This window comes from Gobio gobio, assembly GCF_949357685.1.
Source record: "Gobio gobio genome assembly, chromosome: 3".
In the NCBI taxonomy this organism is placed as follows: domain Eukaryota; kingdom Metazoa; phylum Chordata; class Actinopteri; order Cypriniformes; family Gobionidae; genus Gobio; species Gobio gobio.
The window spans coordinates 47,261,586-47,288,420 of NC_137099.1; the positions used below are offsets into that span (position 1 = coordinate 47,261,586).

Here is a 26,835-nt window from a genome sequence, read left to right on the forward strand (position 1 = left end):
TGACAACAGCAATGATAACAGCAACAACAAATACAGCTACAGCAACTTTCTCTCCCTCTCTCCCTTTCTCCTGGTTTAGTGTGGGAGCCATTTTGCTATTCCATGTGTTACACATCTAATCTTTTTCTACTTAGCTTTGGCCTTATGCTAACATTCCAGCAAACCCTTTTGCATTGGCTTGTGTTACTGTCTTTTCATCCATCACCAGTCAAACATTTTTGAAATGATCAACACTATGTGGTTTTACTTTGCCTATTGATTAATTACATTTTATGAATAGTTCTATAGCCAAGATAATTGTAATTATAGATCAGACTTTAACTGATTTAATAATGGTATTGGTATTACATATTAGACTGACGAAATATTGGATCATAAATATGGACAATGAAGTGATACAAACTTGAAAAATTATTTAAAAAAATGGTTGTTTTATAATCAACTATACAAATCAATATAGGAAATTTTAGATTTATAGATGTATCTATTTGTCTGTTTATAAACTTTACCATGTATGGCAATTATAGTAAATATACAATATCTAATGTGCAGTTTTGGTTTGGTGAAAAAAAAAAAAATTCAATGTAACTACTAATGCTAAATAATACTGTTACTAATGGAGACAACCTTTCTCATTAAAATCACACTGACATTTGGGTTGAATATATACTTGAACTTATCCTATAACCGGCCTTAACCAATCACAGTATCTGTAATATTTTGGAATTCTAAGACCATTATTTACCATAAACGGACAACTTTAAATTAGAAATGACGCCACAGTTAAGGCAGACCAAGTTACCTGCACTAGAATGATTTGAGAACCATGAGATATTTTCTATGCAATGATGAGAGATCCATTGCTTGAAGGTGCATGAATTTATTACCATTAAAGTTGCTGACGTGTATGCAATAATCTTTTCACATTTCTTTCAATTAATGTAGAGACAATATTTCAAAATTCCTTGCAAGGGTAATCTACTACACACTGCATCACTTGATATATAGCTACATGAAGTCAACATGAAACTCTGATTGTAACCGAGTTTACTTAAAAAATCATGAAAAAGGATATTCAATAAATAGAGACTTGATTTTATCCTTCAGGAATTGTTTGGATTGTCAAAAGTGGCAGTATTAGAATGTAGCCAGGTGGTGTTGTTAACTAGCAAAAAGGAAAGGGTTTCAGAAAGTTTCCAAAAATCATTCATTACTTTGAACAATTACTTCACAACCGCTAAAAAAAAAGCGTTCTATACAGTATGAATGTGTGTTGTATGAATGTAGTCCAGACACTACATTTGCCATGTTGTCATTGTCATTGTCATGTGACCTACCAGCGCCAGGAGACAACCATCTATACCAGCGTCAGTGTGCGTTCACAAATCCTCTCCCGTGGCCTCATGGGATAGTAAAGTTCCATAATATGCACACTTCAGAATCTCACTGGAAGAAGTAGGTCATTTTGCATTTTGCCTACTCTTTTATGAGTAATGTGAATTCGGACATACTTTTTTGTCACATACTGTTTTCCGCCTACTATTCTAGGGAAGTATGCGATTTCGGATGCAGCCAACAAAAATGTATCTATTGTTAGAGAGATGATATATTCTATCCACCTTATTTTTCAAGTAAGAGTAAGTGCGGCCATTTGTAAATTGACTGCGTCTGGCTTTCGGTGCGATGCGCTTCCAGTTAATTTAGCAGTACAAAACAGTGTTTTTTATGCTGCTTGATACTGAAAAGGGGTATTTCTTACCATAATGTTTTAATTTATTATAATAATTATGGTAACACTTTATTTTGATGGTCCCATTTGAACATTCTGTTGACTATAAGTAACTTTTCAACTACATGTCAACTAACTCTCATTAAAGTATTAGAAGACTGTCTGCTTAACCGCCTAAACTCCAAGGACCCTGATCAGAATGAAATAATTTGGTATATACTTTATATTTTAAATGTCTGTGGAGGAGCTCTGACCTCATGTTGTACCATTTGAATGTCTTCTTTCTGGATATATGCATCACTTTTGTTTTTTTTTTGTTTTTTTGGCATTTGTTTTCCACAAAGTAACGTATTTACACTAAATTACTCTGGGACCATTTCCGCCTGGATTTGGCCTACCCAAATTGAAAAGCTTCCCATACCCACATACAGTGGTCTAAATACAAACACTTGGTGTCATTTTACAGGAAACCATTTGAAGTTACATGAAACACTGCTAAAAGGGATAAACATTTAAGTATATTTTGTCTGAGCTGTATTAACCCAACCACCAAGAGTTATACACTTTAAAAAATGAATTTATAACCAATACCACTGTATGTGGGTATGGAAATCTTTTCAATTTGGGTAGGCCAAATCCAGGCGGAAATCCCCAAAAATTCTACTGACTATAAGTAACTTTGTAAGTACATGTCAACTGTAATCCTAACCCTACTAGTCTAATGAGAGTTAGTTGACATGTAGGTGCGACTTATAGTCGTGTCTTACAGTCAACAGAATGTGTTAAAGGGACCATCAAAATAAAGTGAAACCATAATTATAAATTATTGTAAATTGGAAATTATTGTACCATTTTGTACCATTATTCTTCTCGTTATTTCCTTATAGCTGCAAATGAGTCGGAAGTCTCAGAAAGAAAATGGTTTACTTCCGCATCGAAAAATAAGGTCTTCCGACTTGTCTACATTTGTCCACTAGACACACAGATTCTCTGTTGGTGTTTCACCAGAATGTACTTGTGTGCAAACATCCGCCCACATCGATCGCAACTGAAAGGCTTCTCACGTGTGTGGATCTTCATATGCGTTTTGAGGTTTGAAGACTGGTTGAACATTTTTCCACAAAGGTTACAACCATAAGGCTTTTCACCAGTGTGAACAGTCACATGCTTTTTGAGGTTACTTTGATCTGAGAACTGCTTGCCACAGTGCAGGCATCGGAATGGTTTTTCACCTCTATGGATGCTGTGGTGTCTTTTGAGACTAGACGCCTGACTGAATCTTTTACCGCAGAGTGTGCAGCTGTGGAGCCTCTCCCTGGTATGAAGTTTTTGATGCAAGAGGAGAGTGCTGGGTTGAGAGAACGCTTTTCCACAATGCTTACACATAAACTTGTCTTTCCTTTGCATCTGAGGAGAATTTGACTGTTTGAAAGAAAAGCACGGGTTGAAAGGGGATCGCTCAGATTGAGAAATGTTACCGCCATTGCTCTGTGTTAAATGGCCTTCCATATTAGGCACAGACAAGCCATTAGAGTCTATCGGAGTTGCGTAGGAACACATAGGATCTGCGCTCCCTCTATACATCAAGTACTGATTCACAGAAGGCCCTCCGTTGCATTCAGATTCAGAGTAGGATGGATGGTTTGTGGTTGTGTCAAATCTTCTGGAAACCCATGAGGCATAGGAAAGGACAGGCTGCGGGTTAGTCTCTGCTTCTCCATCACAACGTTTCTCCATCTGAGTTTCACCTATTGTGAAATACAACATGATTAAATGGAAATTACATAAAAAAGTGAGTAAATTTCTAGTAATTATGTCCCTTAAAGGGTTAGTTCACCCAAAAATAAAAATTCTGTCATTAATTACTCACCCTCATGCCGTTCCAAACCCGTAAGACCTTCGTTCATCTTCGGAACACAAATGAAGATATTTTTGATGAAATTCAAGAGCTCTCTGATCCCTCCATAAACCGCAATTTAATTACCACTTTCACGGCCCAGAAAGGTAGGAAAGTCCTCGTTAAAATAGTCCATGTGACTCCAGTGGTTCAAACTTAATTTTATGAAGCAACGAGAATATTTTTTGTGCACAAAAAACAAACAATTCAACTATTTCTTCTAGCTTGTGTCAGACTCCTACGCTGTTGACGTAACATAAATAATGCAGTGCTTCCTAGTTCTACGGCAGAACTACTCCCGCAAATGTGTTGTGGTGCTCACATGAACAGATGGTAAGCCGGTGTTCTGGAAGCACTGCTCTGTTTACACTACGTCAACAGCGTAAGAGTCTAACTCAGATTAGAAGAAATTGTTGAATAAAGTCGTTATTTTGTTCGTTTTTGTGCACAAAAAGTATTTTCGTTGCTTCATAACAAGGTTGAACCACTGGACTCATATGGACTATTTTAATGTTTTTACTACCTTTCTGGGCCTTGAAAGTGTTAATAATATTTCCGTCTATGGAGGGATCAGCTCTTGGATTTCATCAAAAATATCTTCATTTGTCAGAATTTTCCTTTTTAAGGTGAACTAACCCTTTAAATATAGGCTGACAACAAGAGTGTTAATTTGTAAAAACAGACACTTCACATCAGGTGATCTCTGAAATAAGCCACTGAATAAAAATTATTTTCTAATTACCATTGAGTAAATGTGTACCTTCACCGCCATCATACATTTCAGGGTTTTCATCCTCCAGAAGATCAGGTTGCATTCCATTGGACTGCCAGAGGAACAAATTATTGTCAGCGAATTGTTATTTTGAATTTTGAAAGCAATTTTAGGAAACAAATAAGTATAATTTTTAGTGCTGGGAATCGATAAAAAAAAATTAACTAATTAATAAAATAAAAAAATCTGTAATTAATCGCGAATAAGTTTAATATTTTGATATTGTAATAATTTCAGTTACTCTCCAAATTAATGTAGAAACAATTTAAAGACAGCATATTTTAAATATGTGTTGTAATGGCATCTTTTTATGAATGACGGCCAATATCACTGACACTAATGACGTTACATTACAGTATAACTGAAAGCTCCCAATTTCAACATTTATTAGGCTTTAAAAAAACAAACTTTTAATTAAAGTGAACTTAAAACAATCTTTACATAAACCCAAAATAATAAATGTTATATTTACCCATGGCCTTCCCTGTTATACATATACAGAAATGTAATAGTTATCAAACACCTTTCTTAACTGCATAAATAATAAATGAAATATAGATTAAACATCATTAAAGCTACAATTTTCTCTGTTCCCGTTGTTCTTTGATGAACATTAATGACAGGCATCATCAGTGCTCCTGTCACTTTAAGAGCGGCCGCTGACGAACATGACACGGATCTGACGCACTGTCCTGCGCATCTCATTTCCTCACAACTCTTTAAGTTCATTTAAGACGTTATTTAACTCATTTAAGACTCCTAATATGAGAATACTCAAAATTCTCTGTGTTGTTGTTATTGTTTGTTCAAGAGCAAAAGAGAACTCGATGTGAGCAGGAGACTGACGCAAGTCTGTGCATCGAGTGTGTGTGTGTCAGAGTGTCCCTCGATTAGCTGACATGAGACGCAGCCACAGACAGGACATTGACATACAGCGCGTTCTCTTGTGTCTTGTCGCGCTTGGAAGCATTTACATGAATAAGAGTGTGATCATGTAAAACGCTAGGCAAAAATGGATATAAAAACGGACGCTGCGTTAATTGCGTTAAATATTTTTAATGCGTTAAGCTGAAAAAATGAATCGCCCGCGTAAACGCGTTAATTTGCCCAGCCCTTATAATTTTTTGTGTCCAGCTATGACGTGAGAGTGTAGTGAAGCGCCACCTCAACAGAAGAAGAACAAGCCATGATTTTGTAGCCCCGCCCAATGACTCGTGCCACTAACATGACAGCTAAGAGCAGCACGGAGCTAAACAGCATCAGAATTTCAAAGCAGTAAATATACCACATAAGCTTTTCAGATTCGGATTTTTAAGCATTCGGATTCCAATATTATGAATGCTTGGGTGAACTTTATTTTTAATGAATATCCAGCTCACGTGGGGAAGACATTGCACGCATGTTCATTTAACCACGGAGTCGTTTGTAAACAAGAGACAAGAGAGGATTTGCAGACAGGATGAGATTACATGAACGAATTAAGCAACACACTAATGTGGGTAAAAAAGTTTCTCTCACATGTGATAGTATTGCATTGTTACAGATTGTTTGATATATAAGGATTATGTGTACATGTCTAACAGAACATACCTTAGCACGCTGTCACAGGCTGGAGAATACTTTATTTGTGGTGTTCTTGGTTCATTACTGTCTTGATGTGCGTTGTTCACTCTCTTGATTCGATATTTGAAGGGCGCATGTGTACGGTTCGCGGTTATATTCATCGATTGGGCGGGCCAAGTAACGTTAATAAAAAAATATAATTCCAATCAATCGAGGGTGAATGAGAGATGAATCATTGTGTTTGTTTCATAAAGACATTTTGCGAGCCCTGGCAGCGGGCTGGACAATTTATTCCAGTTGCCATTTGCCACACGCTTTCACTGACAGGGGGAGCAGAAGCTCATTAAATATGCAAATCTTATCCAATCCTAGCCGTGGGTATTTACTTCCAAATCTTCAGTGCGGCACGCCCATCAAAACTGAGCGTCAAAACCAGGTCAGAAAATAGCCTATTGGTTATTTATTATGATGTTTTTTAATGTAAAAACCACATGAACGCAATAAGTTGACCTCAGACAACAGTATAGATTTTTTTTTTAAAAAGCCAGTTCATGACCCCTTTAATGCACTACAACTTAAGGCTGATTTATACTTCTGCGTTGTGTTTACGTCGTAACTTTGTCGTAGGGTGTGTGGCACGTGTAGCCTATGGTGTAACCAGACGTGCACCTCCCAAAAAAGTAACAACTCATCAATCCTACTCGGACCACAAGCGCTGTGAATGGGCTGCCAGAAGCCCTCCCTCAGGGGTACACATGCTCCCTCTGCATGTGTAACTGCATGTCGATGCGGACAACGACGCAGAAATATAAATGAAAATTGACACGTAGCCCAAGCCGTAGAGGCTATGGCACAGGTCCGACACAGAAGTATAAATCAGCCTTAAGTTGTAGTGTATTAACTAACGCTAAATAGGGCTTAACAAGGAGCAATACATTTTTTACAGCATTTTTTTAATCTTTGTTAACAGTAGTTAATAAAATACTGCATTGTTAGTTAATGCTAGCTCATATCTATTAAACAATATTAACAGATACAACTTTTGATTTGAACAAGTTATAAGTACATGTTGAAATTAAGTCTTTTAGAGTATTTTTCATTGTTAGTTCATGTTAACTAACATAGTTACCTTATGTTAATAAATTAAACCTTATTGTAAAGTGTTACCAATTTCTTTATATTTTAATCTGAATATACTAGACTAAAAGAAACAAGTTTACTATGAAATTGAAAAATGTTAATCATATTCACTTGTTAAGTCTATCGTCATGTGCCACTGTTCCCGGGTGAAAACGCTCTATAACTCTTTATCGACTGTAGCTTAAATGTGTGCTATACTTAAATTGTGCACTTATAAATGACTGTTGAGATTCTCAGTTGAAACGCAATGGAGGCTTGGACCCGGAAATAGTATTCCATTCATCACGACTTGATAAGCACGGACAAAAATGAAGAAAACAAAAAAAGAGGGCAGCAGCATGGAAATCGTCAAAGCTGTGGAAAAGCAGTTGTGGTGTCATGAGCCTGATTTGTAAACAAAGACAGGTATTAACAGTTACTAACCTCTTGATGGCAGTGCTGGACTGTGTCCTGGTCTATGAAGTTCTCTCTATGAACTGCTACAAAGCTTCCTGCACTCCTGTACTGGGTGTCATCTTACCAGCAAAGCAAAAGGTAATAATAATTCAGGGTAAACCAAGACAGATTTTCATTTTAAATCTCAATATCCATTTAAAAATTTGATGCATTTTAATTGTCGTACTAAAAAATACAATACACAGTAGATAAAATAACACTATTAATAGTAACATTTCTTTGCATCATTGACCTTTTATGAATCTATTCCACCATACATGAGTGTAATTACTCACTGGGTTATACACTTTATCTCTTAAATAAGTTACAAATTACAAAAAACGCACCATACTCACGATTTTCGTCAGTCTTTGTTTCTCCCCCTGGCTGTTCACACCTTGTGTTGTCAGGTCTCTCCACTTTAATAATGAGAACATCTGGCTCATTATCCTCTACAGTCTGATAAAAAGCACAATGCCACCATGATTCCTGATACATTTTTAGTGGTCAACTGAGCTTACTGATGGAGACATGCAGTTTCCTACCTCTTGATGGCAGTGCTGGACCGTGTTCTGGTCAATGTTGCCTTCTCTGTGGACTGTTACAAAGACTTCTGAACTCTGGTACTGGGTATCATCTTTAACTGCAATCGAGATACATTTTGCATTTGCAAAAAACTGTTCACCAACAGAAGTTCTTTCCCGTAACTTATTGAATAAATTCAATTTTGATAATTAAGTGCTTGCCAAACACAAGTTACTTCCTTTTTTTGTTTGTTTTTTAAACAAACCAAAAAAAATAAAACAGATCTTTATAGTATTGTTTGTCAACTATGTTACTTGTCAACACTGTTACTCTACCTTTGTAACAGAGTTTGACACTAACTTTTTAGCCAAAACTCCACTTGCTAGTATAAATGCCAAGAGCACATGGCACTAATGAAATCGTGATTAAAAGACTTTTAAACAACCCACTGTGTGATCAGTGTTAAATTCCTTTCCATGAGTTTTCCTTTTGATATTGTGGTTACAATTTTGATGTTTTACAAAGTAACTTTTCAGATTAAAATACACTGCCCGGCCAAAAAAAAGTTGTTGTTTGGATTTAAACAGGCAAATGCTTAAGGCAATAGTTCTTTTAACCCTAATTGATGGAGTGTGTAGCTTTACATTTCTTAAACAACCACTATGGAAGACACATCATGGCCATATTCCAGGATGACAATGTCAAGATTCATCAGGCTCAAACTGTGAAAGAATGGTTGGGAGGGAACATGAAGAATCATTTTCACACATGAATTGGCACCTCGGAGTCCAGACCTTAAATTCATTGAAAGAGACTGCTTGCATTGTCAATACATGATCTTGGGTTGTTTAAGAAATGAAAAGCTACACACTCCATCAATTAGGGTTAGAAGAACTGTTGCCAGACATATAACATGCTAGAAACATAAAAATCACTGCAATAATCATCCAATCATTGACTCTTTAGCATTTGCCTATTTAAATCCAAACAGCACTTTTTTTTTGGCCAGGCAGTGTATTATCTTAGAGAGAGAGCACACACCTTTCAGTGCTTTTATAAATATAATAAATTAAATATTACCAAAAGAAAAAAATAATTAATTACAACTTTCAGCTATGCAAGACTATCTATCCATCTTGAAAATATTTAAAAGTTATATTTTTAATTGTAGCTTATGTTTTATTCCATATGAATATCGCACAGACACGTGTGCGTGGCAATATTCATACATAATAAAATGCAGCTTTTCATATATTTGTGAATTTTATTACACTATTATTTGATTGATCATTTCTCCTTACAAACTTGAATGACATGATCTCAGATCTGACCACTTAACCCCTACAATAAGTTACAAAGGACAAAACAATTAAACAAATACATGAAAGACGCTGTACTCACGATTCTCAGTAGTCTCTGTTTCTCTTTCTGTCTGTTCACACCTTGTGTTGTTGTCAGGTCTCTCATCTTTAATAATGAGAACATCTGGCTCATCACCCCCTACAGACTGATAAAAATATTGCCATGATTACTGAGAAGAAATGTGTATGGCAAAGAAAATCTGATCTGAACAGAATTAGTGGTGATACTATCAACTGATATGGACTAGATATACTGTCTTGATATCTAGTGATGGGGGGCCAATGGGTTATAGACTAGTGTTCAAAAGTTTGGGTTCCGTAAAATTCTAATTTATACTTTTACTTAGCAAGGATGCATTATAATAATCAAAAGTGACAGTAATGATATTTATAATATTACAAAATATTTATATTTCAAATTAATGCTTGGAACTTTCTATTATTCAAAGGGAGAAAAAAAATTGTAAAACGGATATCATGCTGCAAATCAGCATATTAGAATAATTTCTAAGGAATCATGTGACACTGAAATCACAGGAATTAATTACAATTTAAAATATATTAAAATAGAAAACATTTTAAATTGTAATAATACTTGTGACAATTTTACTACATTTTAAAACATTTAAAAATCTTACAGACCCCAAACTTTTGAACAATACAGGTGCTGGTCATATAATTAGAATATCATCAAAAAGTTTATTTATTTCACTAATTCCATTCAAAAAGTGAAACTTGTATATTATATTCATTCATTACACACAGACTGAAATATTTCAAATGTTTATTTATTTTAATTTTGATGATTATAACTGACAACTAAGGAAAATCCCAAATTCAGTATCTCAGAAAACTAGAATATTACTTAAGACCAATACAAAGAAAAGATTTTTAGAAATCTTGGCCAACTGAAAAGTATGAACATTAAAAGTATGAGCATGTACAGCACTCAATACTTAGCTGGGGCTCCTTTTGCCTGAATTACTGCAGCAATGCGGCGTGGCATGGAGTCGATCAGTCTGTGGCAGTGCTCAGGTGTTATGAGAGCCCAGGTTGCTCTGATAGTGGCCTGCAGCTCTTCTGCATTGTTGGGTCTGGCATATCACATCTTCATCTTCACAATACCCCATAGAAAATCTATGGTCAGGCGAATTTTGCTGGCCAATTAAGAACAGGGATACCATGGTCCTTAAACCAGGTACAGGTTGCTTTGGCACTGTGTGCAGGTGCCAAGTCCTTTTGGAAAATGAAATCTGCATCTCCATAAAGTTGGTCAGCAGCAGGAAGCATGAAGTGCTCTAAAACTTCCTGGTATACGGCTGCGTTGACCTTGGACCTCAGAAAACACAGTGGACCAACACCAGCAGATGACATGGCACCCCAAACCATCACTGACTGTGGAAACTTTACACTGGACCTCAAGCAACGTGGATTGTGTGTCTCTCCTCTCTTCCTCCAGACTCTGGGACCCTGATTTCCAAAGGAAATGCAAAATTGACTTTCATCGGAGAACATAACTTTGTACCACTCAGCAGCAGTCCAGTCCTTTTCGTCTTTATCCCAGGCGAGACGCTTCTGACGCTGTCTGTTGTTCAAGAGTGGCTTGACACAAAGAATGCGACAGCTGAAACCCATGTCTTGCATACGTCCATGCGTAGTGGTTCTTGAAGCACTGACTCCAGCTGCAGTCCACTCTTTGTGAATCTTCCCCACATTTTTGAATGGGTTTTGTTTCACAATCCTCTCCAGGGTGCGGTTATCCCTATTACTTGTACACTTTTTTCTACCACATCTATTCATTCCCTTCGCCTCTCTATTAATGTGCTTGGACACAGAGCTCTGTGAACAGCCAGCCTCTTTTGCATTGACCTTTTGTGTCTTGCCCTCCTTGTGCAAGGTGTCAATGGTCGTCTTTTGGACATCTTCCCCATGATTGTGTAGCCTACAGAACTAGACTGAGACCATTTAAAGGCCTCTGCAGGTGTTTTGAGTTAATTAGTTGATTAGAGTGTGGCACCAGGTGTCTTCAATATTGAACCTTTTCACAATATTCTAATTTTCTAGATACTGAATTTGGGATTCTCCTTAGTTGTCAGTTATAATCATCAAAATTAAAAGAAATAAACATTTGAAATACATCAGTATGTGTGTAATAGGGATGCTCTGTATATCAAATATACATATATATTTGAAACTGTACAATATCATGATTTTGCTCATCTCGGTATATGCTGCTGTTCCGAAGTTCACAGCTAGATGGCAGTGTGCTACCCAAACTGACTCGAAACCGGCAAATGTGGCGCCATAGAGGAACAAAATGGGAAGGAATCAGCCTACCTGTTTCACCTGTGCGCCCCAAACGCTCCGTGCAACGCCCAAGATATCTGGATGATTTTTTAGTTGAATATACAGATCAGAATAGCTTAGCGCAGATGCACAGGCACGAAGAGGAGAGGGAGCTACTCAGTCCTGCTAAAAGCATATCCTCAATGCTACCAATGCAGAAGGCAAATGAAGCCATTGTTTATCAGGCTTTGGAGACAGCGCGGCAACAGAGTCAAACGGCCAAGAAACAAACAGAGCTTCTGGAGCTTTTCCTGCAGCACCATTCCCCTCAGACCTCAGCTCAGTGGTCAAGGAGGTCATCACGGCATCAGACCCCTGTACGCCAACTCTATACAGACAGAGGAGGTGAACCACAGCCTTTCCCAGTCCTTACTCCTCCTCACCACCACAGAACTGAGGATCAACCAAGTGTAGCTGCAGAGTTAACCCACCAGCTAGAACAAATGACACTTCCTCCACCTCTCAGCAGAGTCATTCAACCCCCTCCGCACACGCTCGATCCACGCTATGATGTTCAAGCTATCAAGCAAGATACTGAACATGAACCACCCAAAGGGCCATCCCAGGGCCTACAGCAGTCAGCAGGTGCCTCATCATATGGCTCACCTACCCTCATCCTACCCCATATCAGGTAATTGTAAGCCCAACGCAGCCACACTCGGCAGCCAACATGAGAAAGTTAGGGAATCTCAGTTGGGAAATACACATCTGGTGCCACCTGAGCCTCAAATCTATCTTCCACATGTTGCCCCTCCCAGATCGCTACATGTAAATCCAGCTCTCGATCAGATTATGCCTTCACCTGTGCACCAGTCAATACATCAGCCTCCTTATGTACCCCAACCCTTCTACCAAGGGAACCCAGCCATGTTGGCCCATTATCCCTCCTACGGGTATCAGCATGCACCCCCTAATATAGAAGGCCCAACATTTCCTGACTTCAAGGAGGATAGAGCTCAATACGTGGAGCTACGCCTTTCTCTTAGCACACTCCTTCATCCTTCTCAGTCCGAGCATTACAAGTATGCCATCTTGCTGAAGCATGTCAAGGTGCCACCTGCACATCGCCTTGTGCTAGCTCATGCAGAATCTAATATGCCCTACTCTGAAGCTCTGAAATCACTGGATGAACGCTATGGACGACCATATCAGTTTGTGCTGAAGGAGATAGAGGACATGGAACGCCTACCCCCCATCCGTGATGATAGAGCTCTTGATGAGTTCTCCATCAGAGTGCAGTCGCTTGTTGGGATGCTGAAAGCTCTCAGAGGCGAAGGCCATGAGGAACTCCACTGCGGATCCAACGTGAAGCGCCTTCTAAGCAGGCTCCCCAAACACCAGCAAGACAGATTTCGTCGTCAACAGTATAGGAAGGACCCGGATAAACTGAAGCTAACGCTCACTGACTTTTCAGAGTGGCTGAAGGCAGAGGTCAGATGCCTGGACATTGAGCCTTCACTTCAAGCTCACCGTGAGAAGGATAAGAGAGAATTCAAGCAGCAGAAATCCAAAGTTAAGATTACTACTGTTATGCATGGGAAAGGTAGTTCCAGTAACCATCCATTCGACACACCCTCCCAAGCAGCTCATTCTAACCGAATCCAAGGGAAGGGTAAGATATACTGCCCTTACTGCGAGGCAGAACACTATCTCAGCCAATGTGAGAGTTTCGCTAAGCTTACTAAAGCAGAAATGGTGGACTGGATTAAAGTCAAGAGAAGGTGCTGGAGATGCGGACGATCTCACTTAGCACTCTGCCTGTGACCTCAAGAAGCCGTGTCACCTTTTTAAGTCGAAACACCTTTCCATTCTTCACAAGGTCAACCAGAGGAGTGAGAACGAGCCCACCATCACATCGACAGCAGAGACTCACTACCTGGATCAGCCAAATAGAGATAGCCATGTGCTGTTAAAGATTGTAAGAGTCAATTTGCAATACCAGGATAAAGTGCTCGACACGTATGCAGTGCTGGACGATGGCTCTGAGAGAACCATCCTGCTTTTGTCTGCAGCACGCAGCCTGGGAGTACAGGGTCAAGCAGAAGACCTCACACTCCGTACTATCCGACAAGACATCAAGATACTGTCAGGCTCACGTGTGTCCTTTACGATCACTCCAGCTTCCCAACCAACAAAGAGGTTCTCCATTCAAGGCGCATTCACAGGTGAACACCTAGGCCTCTCACAGTACAGCTACCCAGTTACCCAGCTCCAGAGAAGATATCGATATCTACGAGCTCTGGCAATCCCAGCTATCGATGGAGCTCAACCAACCCTCCTGATTGGATCGGATAATGCTGATCTGATCGTTCCGATTGAGCCAGTGCATCTCGGTCCCCCTGGTGGTCCTGCAGCAGTCAAGACTAAGCTTGGATGGACACTTCAGGGTCCAGCAAAATACCTACAGCAACAGCTTCCCTCCACACGGTGCTTGTTCACCACTATTTCCTCCCCTTCTGTTGAGCTGTTCATTCAAGTTGAACGGTTGTGGCAGTTAGATACACTGCCTTTCAAAAGTGAGAGATTGGTGACTAGATCCAGACAGGACAAGTACTCAGTGGACCTTTTAGAGTCTGAGACCATCCGTGTCGAGGTAAACGGAGTGCATCGTTATGCTACACCCCTTCTACGAGTCCCAAACATGCCCAAGCTGCAAGTTTCAAAGGAAGTTGTGATGAAGAACCTGCGAAACACAGAGCAGAGGTTAGTACAAGACCCACTGCGTGCATCTACCTACCAAGAGGAGATCAAGAAGCTGGAGATTGCTGGGTACGCCACCAAGATTGACTCCTGCGAGGCGGACTTATCAGAGGAGTCGTGGTTTCTGCCCCACCACATGGTCAGACACAATGGGAAGGAACGGATTGTTTTCAACTGCAGCTTCCAGCTTGGCAGACAAAGTCTGAATGATTGCCTACTTCCTGGTCCAGCCTTAAGTCCCTCACTCCTTTGAGTCCTCCTGCGCTTCAGAGAGCATCGAGTCGCAGTAAGTGGAGACATTAAAGGGATGTTTCACCAGGTCCGCCTGCTGGATAGAGACAAGCCCTTGTTGAGGTTCCTTTGGAGAGATCTAAAGACGGACAAACAACCATCAGTTTACCAGTGGGAGGTCCTGCCATTCGGGACGACGTGCAGTCCCCGCTGCGCGATCTTTGCTCTTCAGAAACACGTCAATGAGACGAGTCAACCAGGGGAAAATGTCCACCACAGTGTAGAACAGTGTTTCTATGTCGATAAATGCCTGCAGAGTCTACCCACCATAGTAGAAGCCAGGAACCTTGTGACAAGACTTAGAACCCTTCTAGCTGCAGGTGGCTTCGATATTCGTCAGTGGGCCAGTAACCAGCCAGAGGTGATTCGCAACCTTCCTAACGAGGCCAAGTCTGACAGCAGTGAAAGATGGGTTTCTCAGACGCATGGTGAATCTCAAGAGATGACTCTAGGACTCAGTTGGCACTTCATGCAGGACACACTCCATTACAGGCATCGCCCGGTTGCCCCAAGCAAGACGACCATGCGAAATATCTATAAGATATTAGCGAGCCAGTATGATCCCCTAGGTCATATCCTGCCCTTCACCACAAGAGCCAAAGTTTTGGTCCAGACACTGTGGACCAAAGACCGCGACTGGGATGACCCAAACTTACCGGTCGACCTCCTGCAAGCTTGGACTACATGGGAAGAAAAGCTACCTCGGCTCCCAATGTTAAGTCTCTCCCGGAGTTACTTCCCACAGGCCGTGGATGTAAGTGCCATCACCCTCGAGCTTCACGTCTTTTGTGATGCATCAGAGTCTGGTTATGGGTCAGTTGCTTACCTACGAGGTGAGGATCCTCATGGCCAAGTCCAAGTAGCCTTTGTGCTGGCACGCTCAAGAGTGGCACCGAAGAAACAACAGTCAATACCACGCCTTGAGCTCTGTGCTGCCCTTACCGGAGCTCAGCTTGCCCAGATGATCCAGAGAGAGCTCACCCTTCAGTTGAGAGACAAAGTGTTGTGGTCTGACTCCACCACAGTACTTACCTGGATACAGTCAGAGTCCTGCAGATACAAGGTGTTTGTAGGGACTCGTGTATCTGAGATTCAGGAGCTGACGGATCACCGGTCATGGAGGTATGTGGACACACAGAATAACCCTGACGCCATCACCAGAGGGATGACACTCTCCAACCTAGCCAAGCCAAACCAATTCAGCCAAGGTCCTGCCTTCCTTCGGCTACCACGTGAGAGTTGGCCAGCCACAACTTCTTTCGTGGAGGTCCAAGATGAGACAGAAATGAAGAGGTCTGCGTTCTGTGGCATTATGTTAGTCATTACTGCTTCAGAGATCCCAGCCGCTGAAGACCACTCTACCTTTGAAGATCTCCTTGAGGCAACGAGTAGGTCACTGCATGGGGCGGCCTCCAAGTCAAGCGCCCTCAGTGCAGATGACTATGCAGAAGCAGAACTCCGAATCCTTCAGAGAGCACCGTATGATAGCTTTCCAGACGAAGTCAAGTGCTTAAAAACAGGGAAAGCACTTCCATCCAGCAGTCGGCTCTTGTCACTTACTCCAGAGTTCGACGCCTCTAGGGGCCTTATACGAGTAGGTGGTAGGTTGCGCCGTTCTACCAGTCTGGAAGAAGATGTTGTACACCCAATTGTGCTAGAACCTAAGCAACATATTACCAAACTTATCATACGACAGTATGACAACAAGTTACTCCATTCTGGATCTGAAAGGGTCTTGGCAGAGCTCAGACGCAAGTTTTGGATCCTCCAAGGCCGCGAAGCTGTACGTTGTCATCAGAGATCCTGCCCGGAGTGCCAGAAATGGAGAGCAAAGCCTGTTATTCCCAAGATGGCAGATCTGCCACCTTGTCGTCTCCGCCTACTGAAGCCTCCATTTTATTCAACAGGAGTAGATTGCTTTGGCCCGTTCCAGGTCAAGCGAGGTCGGAGTACCGAAAAGAGATGGGGAATAGTTTCTAAGTGTATCACCACCAGGTGCATTCACTTGGAAGTGCTGCCCAACATGGATACCGACTCGTTCCTTATGTCACTCAGAAGGTTCATGGGTAGACGGGGAACTCCCTTCAAGCTTCTCTCTGACTGTGGGACCAACTTCCGTGGAGGGGAGCGTGAGCTCAAAGCAAGTTTTGAGGTCATGTGCAAAGAGCTGCAGACCAAGTTGTCTAAGCACCAGATCCGTTTCCAGTTCAACCCACCAAATGCACCTCACTTTGGTGGAGCCTGGGAGCGGGAAGTCAGATCCATTAAGGCTGCACTCTACGTTACTCTTGGAGCACAGACAGTGACCGAAGAAGTCTTGCAGACAGTTCTGATTGAGGTAGAGGGAATCCTCAACTCCAAGCCACTGGGCTATGTGTCAACAGATGTAGCCGATGTGGATCCCGTAACCCCTAACTACCTCCTCATGGGGCGGCCCGACTCTTCATGGCAGCACAGTCAGGTGTTAGCTGACCAGTTTTGGACCCATTTCATACGGAACTACTTACCTTTCTTGCAGTCAAGGCAGAAATGGGTAAAGGATACAGAGAACCTCACTGTTGGTACAGTGGTGATGGTAATTGACCAAAGGTTACCCGTGCCCGTGGGACGGGTCACAAAGACCATTAGGAGTGTTGATGGTAAAGTTAGGACTGCTGAGGTGCAGGTGGACAAGAGGACCTACACCAGACCAGTGGCCAAGCTCATTGAGCTGCCGGCCATCCCGGATGATGCCTCGACAACAGTTCCTGTGGTTAGTTGAGCCTTTCTAGAAGATAATTCACATCGTGAATTATGGGCGGCTGTGCAAAAGGCTCAAGTGATGTGAATCGGTACGGAGCATGTACAGCGAGTGTTCGCTCAGACCACGCCCCCTTTCAAACATGTTGCGAACTGTCCTGGCTTGCAGAGAACGGCCGTCAGTTTAGTTTCACTTTATAAGTTAAGCTTCAGGTTGTGTTCGTGTGCGTCAGTGACCACAAGCAAGTTGTAATTATATCACATATATAGATAAGTTAATATAAGTAATTTATGGTTGAGTTTTACAGTCAGTGACAGCCTTTATCTCTGTTGTACTGTATGTGTAGCTTGTATGCTATTCTTATTGTAGTTTACATTTCAGGACATGTTTAGCACTGTTTATTTAAGTAGCTAGGGAGAGTTATTAGCCTCAATTGTGCTTATGATAGTTAATATCTATGTTTATTCCTTTCCTTTAGAACCATACTTACACTGTAAAGCACCAAAGAGAATAGTGCCTGTGCATCTGTATTTTAAATGATATATATTAAACCCTTCAATGAATATCCCTGCCTTCCGTGTCCTGACTAGACACCCCATATTGGTGACTAATTTCCATAACCAGTAGAACCCCATTACAACCATTGTAAGTTGTAATATTATATTTATTATTCCGTGTATATAATCTCATATAGGATGCGTTTGGTTGAGTTAATTAACGATGCTGTAAAGCACTTCATTGTACGGGTCTTTAGCTTAGGCGCGCGCATTTCAAACAGAAATGCACAGCATTTATAACTACTGGGACTGTCCTATACATAACACTGTAATGAGAATATTTTTGTTATAAAACGTTATGAATTCGCTGGGTTTAGTTGTTATGTTTCAGCGCGCTGTTGTGGGAAGTGTCCACAACGCATTCTGACCAACAACGTCACGTTCGCTTGTGCATTCGCGTCATTTTAAGCATATGTAAGTCGCAATATTAAGTTTTTGTAGTATAAACATCTGATTAATGTCATATAGAATGCATTTCGTTAAGTCAATAACCCGCAGTGCTTCATTGTACCGGTGATCATCTTCCGTTTCAACGCGCGCTCTCAAACAGCAACATTATTTAATAGACTAGACTAATATTAAAGAGGTTTACTATTACTGTAATATTAAACATATTTTTTGCAAAAACACAGAAGCGTTATTTTTAATAACTAGCACTTTTATTGTTCTCGTATCATTTCCATCAACAATACGGTTTGATTAAAACCGTTTCGTTATTGTCCGTGCGGAGGCTATTTCATGCAAGTAATGCCTAAGTAATGCTGTCCAATAACTTGTTTGCATTATTTAGGTATATTATTTCTATTTTTTTAGGCAATAGACTTTTTGGTAACATTTTACAAATAAGATCTCATTTGTTAATGCATTAACTAACACAAACAAACAGAGAACAATAGCCTTTGTTAATGTTAGTAATAAAATGTTTGTGTTTATTAACAGTCCATTCAGAGTGCATTACCTAATGTTAACAGACACAACTTTGGATATGAAAATGTTGAGATTAACATGCACTAAGATTTATAAATCCTGTTAAAGTATTGTTCATTCATTGTTGGTTAACTAATGCTAACAAATTCAACCTTATTGTAAAGCGTTACCATTTTTTTTTTATAAAGTAAGTTGGCCATAGGAGTGTAAAATTCATTTGAAAAGGTAAGGAATCTTACACTGGTTCAAATAGGCTACTGTACTGATAGGTTTGAATTATGTTGAAGTGTTTGGGACATGGCTTTTAATGGTGAGCCTTTTGTTTTTGTAATCAGGTTCTCAAAGTTTATTAAAATTTGTATTTAGATTTATCGGCCATTATATCGGTTATCGGCTTTCAAATATAAAGAATTATCGTATAGGCCAAAATGTTCATTTCGGTGCATCCCTAAATTGTATCTTAATTTTAATCAATGTTTCATCAGCCAATTGCCTGGATTTAATAAATAAGAAGCAAATAGACTATAGCAGACAATAATCGTGACATGGAGGCGCCGGAACGATCACTTTCATCGCATATGACCTGGAGCGCGCCTAGGGCTGGGAAAAAAATCGAGTTGGTAGGTCAAATCGATTCATATTTTCAAAAAATCGATTTTTTAGATTTTTTTTCTCCCCCTCTGCAGTATAGCGCAATACATACATTTTGCATTCGCCAAATCTTCCTTCAGGGTTTCCGTAGCACGCTCAACGGGCGGCGCAGCCCTCTGCCCCTCCCCTCTCCCAAGGGCAGCGCATGCATACACAAACAACATGGCAGAAACAGCCGGCGAAAGAGAGCAGCTCCTTCCAAAAAAATGCTCTTCGACTTCAGTCGTGTGGAGTTGGTTTAGATTTACGGCATCTGATGAGGAACAGACAACACCTCGATGCAAACTATGTCTTAAGGCTGTTGTTGTTGCTGGCAGCAGTACGACAAATCTGTTTCAGCATTTAAAGCGAAGACATGCGGCTGAGTGGGAAAAGTGTTGCCTTCTTCGAAAAGAAAACCACTCTAGTGGCGTTAGCGCAACCCCCCCCCCCCCCCCCCCCCCATTTGCAAAGCAAACAACTCTTCAACAACCGAGCTTGCCTCAAGCCTGCTGTTGTTGATATGCTCATTTTCCTTGCAAAGAATGTTTAAAATGCAATTACATTTTCTATGGCGAATGGTGTTACTGTTTAAATGTTCAATTCAACTAAGAGTTACCTCAGGATTTTTTGTTGTTTATTAGCTCAATCCAAATACAGTATAAATAATTTGGATGTTTAACAATCTTTGTTGCACACTCTGCACAGTGACTTTTCAGTTAGATAAAGGGTTTGCCTTTGCAATTTTATGTTGATGCACTTTAATTAAATATAATACATATATATTTTTCAAATACAGGGAGTGCAGAATTATTAGGCACGTCGATTTTCTGATCATATTTTTTTTCCAGGCACATTTGACCAATTCCAAACCACAGTAATCCTAATAACTACTATTGATTTAGTATTTAATAATGTATAAGTGATATATAATTGTTCATGAAGGCTGGAAATGAAAAACACCTTATATTCAGGTGTGCAGAATTATTAGGCATGTTTTCTTTTACAGATAAATTGAGCCAAAAAAGAGATTTAACTCAGACTGAAAAGTCAAAAAGTATTAAATGCCCATGAGAAGGATGCAATACTAATGCAATACTAGACATTGCAGTTAAGGCGTAACCACTGGACAGTGAAATGCTTGTTGGGTCAGCAGGGTCAGACAAAAACATGTGGCGGAGAAAAGACACCTATTAAACGCAAAAGAATTAAGAATTAAGGTGAAGAATTAAGGGTGAAACCATCAGGAACCCTTTAGTCTCCAGCGCCACCATTTTCCAGAGCTGCAACCTACCTGGAGTCTCCAGAAGTGCAAGGTGTCAGGATCTCAGAGACTTCAGTTAGGTAAAGAATCCTAAAAAATTACCCCCACTAGATAAGAATCATAAGCTGAAGTGTTGTAAAATACATGAAGCCTGCTTTTTTATAGGCTTTATAGGTTTTATAGGTTGAGAATGACTCTTGAAGGACCAGCACCACATCCTCTAGTACCACTGTTTGAAGAATTCATCTTCCAGAATCTGGCAGTACGTTTTGGGAGTTCATTTTAGTCCATCCTGAAGTCCGTTTTGCAGAGATGGACTAAAAATGAACTCCCAAAACGTACTGCCAGATTCTGGAAGATGAATTCTTCAAACAGTGGTACTAGAGGATGTGGTGCTGGTCCTTCAAGAGTCACTCTCAACCTATCTGTCCATAAAGCCTATAAAAAAACCTTCTTCATGTATTTTACAACACTTCAGCTTGTGATTCTTATCTAGTGGGGGTCATTTTTTAGGATTCTTTACCTAACTGAAGTCTCTGAGATCCTGACACCTTGCACTTCTGGAGATTCCAAGTAGGTTGCAGCTTTGGAAAATGGTGGCGCTGGAGACTAAAGGGTTCCTGATGGTTTCACCCTTAATTCTTCACCTTAATTCTTAATTCTTTTGCAGTTAACAGGTGTCTTTTCTCCGCCACATGTTTTTGTCAGATCCTGCTGACCCAACGAGCATTTCACTGTCCAATGGTCATGCCTTAACTGCAATGTCTAGTATTGCATTAGTATTGCATCCTTCTCATGGGCATTTAATACTTTTTCACTTTTCAGTCTGAGTTAAATCTCTTTTTTGGCTCAATTTATCTGTAAAAGAAAACATGCCTAATAATTCTGCACACCTGCATATAAGGTGATTTTCATTTCCAGCCTTCATGAACAATTATATATCACTTATACATTATTAAATACTAAATCAATAGTAGTTATTAGGATTACTGTGGTTTGGAATTGGTCAAATGTGCCTGGAAAAAAAATATGATCAGAAAATCAACGTGCCTAATAATTCTGCACTCCCTGTATATGTACAGTTTGCAATTATTTTGTTTTAAATGGGGGGCGGGGATAAAAAAATCGAATCGACTCGTAAATCGAGTTTTTTATAAAAAAATTGCTGATTTTTTTAGGGGGAAAAAAATTGCCCAGCCCTAAGCGCGTCTCATAAATAAACCAAAGCTCAGCAGGCTACTTGCCTCACAGACATGTGAAATATGTGTATAGAAAGCTTGAAATATCCACTTTTAAACAAAATAATTAGAAACTAAAAGAAATAGTCAAGCAAAGCGCACTGTTCACACGAGCAGCTCATGACTACTCAGAGCTTTTCTGTTCAGAATGCTGCACGCTCCATCACTGCATGTGCTGTGAGTTTAACCTGCATTTTTAGACTAATCCTGACTCCTGAGTATTTCATTTAAGTTGCATACATTTTGTTCTTGCACTGATGTTAAATTTGTAGCCATTTTGCACTTTGACAGCCAGTTTGAGATCTAGGCTATATTTGAGTATTGTGTATATCGGATAGTTTACAAAATCAAATGATTCTGACAGTTTTTGCCTTTGAAATGACTGGGGAAAAAGTGTCCCAATCAATCTGAATTCACCCTATACTCTTTGAAATCATATATATACATTGCATTATGTTGCTTGAAACACCAAATATTATACATCATTAACAATTAATCAGCTACTTGTAACAATGTCATTGTAAAAAAAGAAAGAAAAGAAAAGTAGTTTCAATTTAGCTAGCTACTTTTTGATAGTAACTTGTAGTGTAGCTAACTACTATTTCAAAAGGGTAGATTGAATGTAACTTAACTACTTTAACTTACAAGTAGCTTGTAAAGCTACAGTTTCAGAGTAGCTTGCCCAACACTGTAAATTATGGGGTAATTTTCATTTTTGGGTGAACTAATCCTTTAACTGCTGACGATTATCAGGAAGTGTGAAAAATACAAGGACAAAAAAATGATTACAATGTCTCTTGATAATATTAAGGCAATGATATGTATGCAGACCTGGTCAAGTCTTTCTCGATGAAGAAGCGAGTTGCCATGGTGAACGGATTCCTCTTCACCACTATCATCGTTATTACACAGCGAAGCGACTTTCACGCTGATTCGCCCTGGAAATAAACATAAGTTGGTACCGTGAACAATGAAGTTACAATGGTGGCGTTTAATATGGAGCTAGTCCGACAGCATTGACAAACTGAATAATCATTTCAATCACCCTTACCTGATACTTTTTCGTGAACACTGGTTCTGGTCATAGCAGTTGATTTGTTCATTAGTTTATGCGCTCTTCGATAAAATGAATCCCGGATTTCTATCGATTTTAATTTATTTTTAAGGAGGTTATTCTCCCTTTTTGTTTGTGATATTTCAAGCTGTATTTCAGCATAGCTGTCCTCAACAAGTTTGCAGATTTCTGCCACAGCGGCGTTTGCTAATACTTCCATAACTGAAGCGATTTGCGTTTGAAACGTTAACATATTTGCCATTGCGTTGAAACTTATTTTGATGAAGCTTCTCTAACATTAGTGAGCCAGTTCAAATGAGTTTGTGTGTGCTGGTCTGGGGCTCTCTCTCGCGAAGCTGGCCAAGGAGAATGCAACATCCGCTTGGGATTTTTCAAAATAAAAGCCCTCGTCCTTTTTTATTTATTTCCAACAATATACATGTAACATTTCAGAAGATACAAATGTTTCACATATAATGATTTAAAGAATTCCATAGCATCATAAAACATTAATAATATTTTAACATTAGGAGTATCGTATGATGAACGTTAAGGATAGTAGCCTATTTAATATCAACGATAGGCTATTAAAGAAAAATACTCCTACACTAAAAACGAAGAAAAAATAACAGAAGAAAAAAACAACAGAAAAGGGTATACATGTATAATCAAAATAAAGAAGAGGAATTGAATTATTTGTAAATGTCCATTGTTCTTATTGCTTTTGTGGTTTGAATGTCCGTAAAAGTATTTATGAAAATGAATCTTCACGTCAGCCTTGAAATTGGTGATTTTTGGTCCTTTTAGACCATTTACATTTGTGTATGTAGAACTTACCAATTAATATTATAAGATTTTATATAAAAACATGACCCTGTCTATATCTCTTTGTCATACTAAAAATAGCATGTCTTTTCTCTGTTAATTTTAATTCCACTTAAAATATTAAATAAATAATCCACATGAATCCAAAATAATTTAACATGCATACATTCAACAACAAAAAAAGAGAAGAGGTTTACTATGGAAATACTATGGAAGTCAATAGGGTCTATCAACTGTTTGGTTACCAACTTTCTTCAAGATATCTTCTTTTGTGTTCAGTAGAAGAACTACAGGTTTGGAGCATCTAGGTGATCAAATGATGACATAATTTTCTATTTTACATGAACTATGCCTTTAATGCTATAAACTACAGACAAAAACATTATTGGTTTTATACACTAGTCAATATTGAGATAGGCCTAAGTGTTTATTGTATTGCACTTTAAAGGCTGTTTTCTCAAAATGAGTTTTTTCAAATGCACTTATTCCTATTTATATTCTGAAGGTTTTGCAGAGGGGTTTGTTGGGTCATTTGCCTGATTTAAAAAAAAATGGTATTCTTAAAAGGATGGTGAAATGTTTTCTTATCTGACTGTTGACATTTTCTTATTTATGGAGTGATAAAAAGAGATATCCAAAATCCCCTCTGTAAAAACTCTAATATGTCAACAAAATTAAACAAGATTTTTGAACCCATGGCTTCATCCAATTTTCAGATTTCTGTTCTGGACGTTTATGCTAATGTGATAGGTAAGCTACAGTAGTTTTTTTTTTCTTTTCTTTTTTTCTTGCATATGTAGATAATGCATTATTTGCATATGTAAACTTAACATTTCAGAAAACTTGTAATATTAAAAAAAATGTTTGCATTAATGGGAATCAATCATCTGTGCAAATATTGGTATATACTGTATATAGGTTTTTTTTTTTTTGGGGGGGGGGGGGGTGTCTTGCCTTAAAAAAAACATTAACCACTCACAAAATGCATATATTATAAATGCAACAAAAAAAATGGTACATGGACCATTGCAAACAGTGATGTGTTGACAGTCAATGCTGGCAAAATAGTGATTCATACAGTCTTATGTGCAATTTATGTAGTGTCAGTCTATCTGAAGTGGTCCAATAGAGGTTGCTTGATGATTTTGCTTCCCACTCAATATCACAAAACAGACCACAGCGGCCTATACTGACTAATATGTTGTTGCACATCTGACATAAAACATGATTTGAACAATGATGTTAAGCATAACCTCAACAATTCTCAAAGCAACAGTTGCTCAGAAGACTTTCAATAGAACATTTTAGTTAAATAGAGCTTGAACATGTTGTAAGATACATTTCTTTTCACCTATTTTGAACAACTGAGAAGTTTGGATAATATTATCTACAGTTTAAACTGATGTACAACACTAACACCAATACATTACAAAGAGAAAAACAAACTTTTGTATTGATACATCTAGTATTTTTATTAGTTTTTGCAGTTTAAAATGACTTGCAGAACCTTCATTTGCTTTACATTTATAAAGTGCACAGTGTATGAATTCATAAACTGTAATTTCATACGCTCTACCTTTGTCCCTTTAAATTAAATATGTAATGTAAAGACGATTTGCACAAGATTATTAATTACCTGTAAACTGAACATTATAAATAAATACAAATAAATAAAAACAATACAATTGCATTATACAAAGAGAAAGCATGAAGAAAATAAATCACATTTAGCAACATTTTATGGAGGTCCTGTTTTTCTAGCAATACAGGCATACTAAAATAAATAATTTATCAAATAAAAGAATCATTAATACAGTATACATTCATGACTACAAAGGAGGCAGTATTGAATTGCCCATTGAATATCCAAAACCCAAAGCTTAAATTATGTTTTCATTGGTGTTCAGTCCTGTTTTTGCTCTCTAAATATCTCTAGAAGAGGCTGTTTCGAGTGGTGTACTGTATGTTGTACGACTGTCTTCTGTGCCAACGTCTTCTGATTGCTGCACAGCATCCACAGAGCAAACACTAAAGACACAAAACAGACAAAGTGAGAGTTCACATCCTGGAAAGGAATTTAATAAACTTTTTTTTAAAAATACAACTTTTAATCAGTTTTAAAGAAAAAGGCAGATCTTGTCCATTTGTACTTAAAGGATAACTGTTATCCTGAATCACTACCAATATACATATTTGACATTCAGTCATAATACTTACGCAGAGGAGAATCCAGCAAGGTATAAGCATGAGGACAATGGCCACAGGGACAATGATAGCCACAATCCATGCTACACTTGTTGCATTGGTTGTAGAGATTGTAGTGCTAATGGTTGGAGCTGGTGTGGTAAAAGTGTTGAAGAGTACTTCGACCAAGCGACCAAAAGCTGCGAAATCACCGTTACGTTCTGAGAAAACATAGCTAACATTGGCCACAATCTCGGAGGAACTCGGAGATTCACTGTGGGGAGATTAAAACATAAAATTAGAAAGAAAAAGGAAATAATGAAACATTATCTTGTCATCCATGCATCAAAAACATCCCACTGGCAAAAGAAGATTTCTTAAAATCATTTAGACATTTCTGCTCAACAAATTAAACATAGTACCAGGACTCACGTGAAATTGGCTTTATTCAGTTCAATGAGAGTTGAGTTGGTCTTTAGGATCTGCTTCACCTGAAGAGTGCAACAATATATATAGAGAATAGCAGTTAATGTGATTAAAGGAAGGCAATTTTAATTTCAGGGGTTTTGTGAAAGGCCACAATATCCATGCCTCTCCAACTCACCAAAAAATATATCTTCTTTTGTATTTCGTCATAGGCTTCATTCTTTTGTGCCT

The 26,835-nt window shown here is 39.0% G+C and overlaps 2 protein-coding genes across 5 annotated transcripts in view; one reads left to right on the forward strand and one right to left on the reverse strand.

Annotated features, from left to right (window-relative positions):
• LOC307124437 (von Willebrand factor A domain-containing protein 7-like) overlaps window positions 1–1,098 on the forward strand; it is a 30,139-nt gene extending 29,041 nt beyond the window's left edge. The window contains exon 17 of the mRNA XM_079813630.1: window positions 10–1,098. Coding sequence (XP_079669756.1) covers window positions 10–15 — 6 coding nt within the window. The 3' untranslated portion in view covers window positions 16–1,098. The remainder of the gene's footprint in view (window positions 1–9) is intronic.
• Window positions 863–23,545, reverse strand: LOC307124438 (uncharacterized protein). 4 transcript variants are annotated; one of them, XM_079813632.1, is made up of 8 exons: window positions 23,167–23,545; window positions 22,947–23,053; window positions 9,463–9,568; window positions 8,082–8,179; window positions 7,884–7,995; window positions 7,525–7,616; window positions 4,369–4,450; window positions 863–3,477 (listed from the first exon to the last, which is right to left on the reverse strand). In XM_079813632.1, the coding sequence occupies exons 1-8, from the start codon at window positions 23,429–23,431 to the stop codon at window positions 2,690–2,692; spliced, it is 1,650 nt and encodes a 549-aa protein (XP_079669758.1). In that variant the 5' UTR covers window positions 23,432–23,545; the 3' UTR covers window positions 863–2,689. The 4 variants fall into 4 exon arrangements, with proteins under 4 accessions (XP_079669758.1, XP_079669759.1, XP_079669760.1 ...); XM_079813633.1 differs by having other exon boundaries at window positions 7,893–7,995; window positions 23,167–23,531; XM_079813634.1 differs by having other exon boundaries at window positions 867–3,477; window positions 4,387–4,450; window positions 7,893–7,995; window positions 23,167–23,527.
• Between the last annotated feature and the right edge of the window lie 3,290 nt (window positions 23,546–26,835).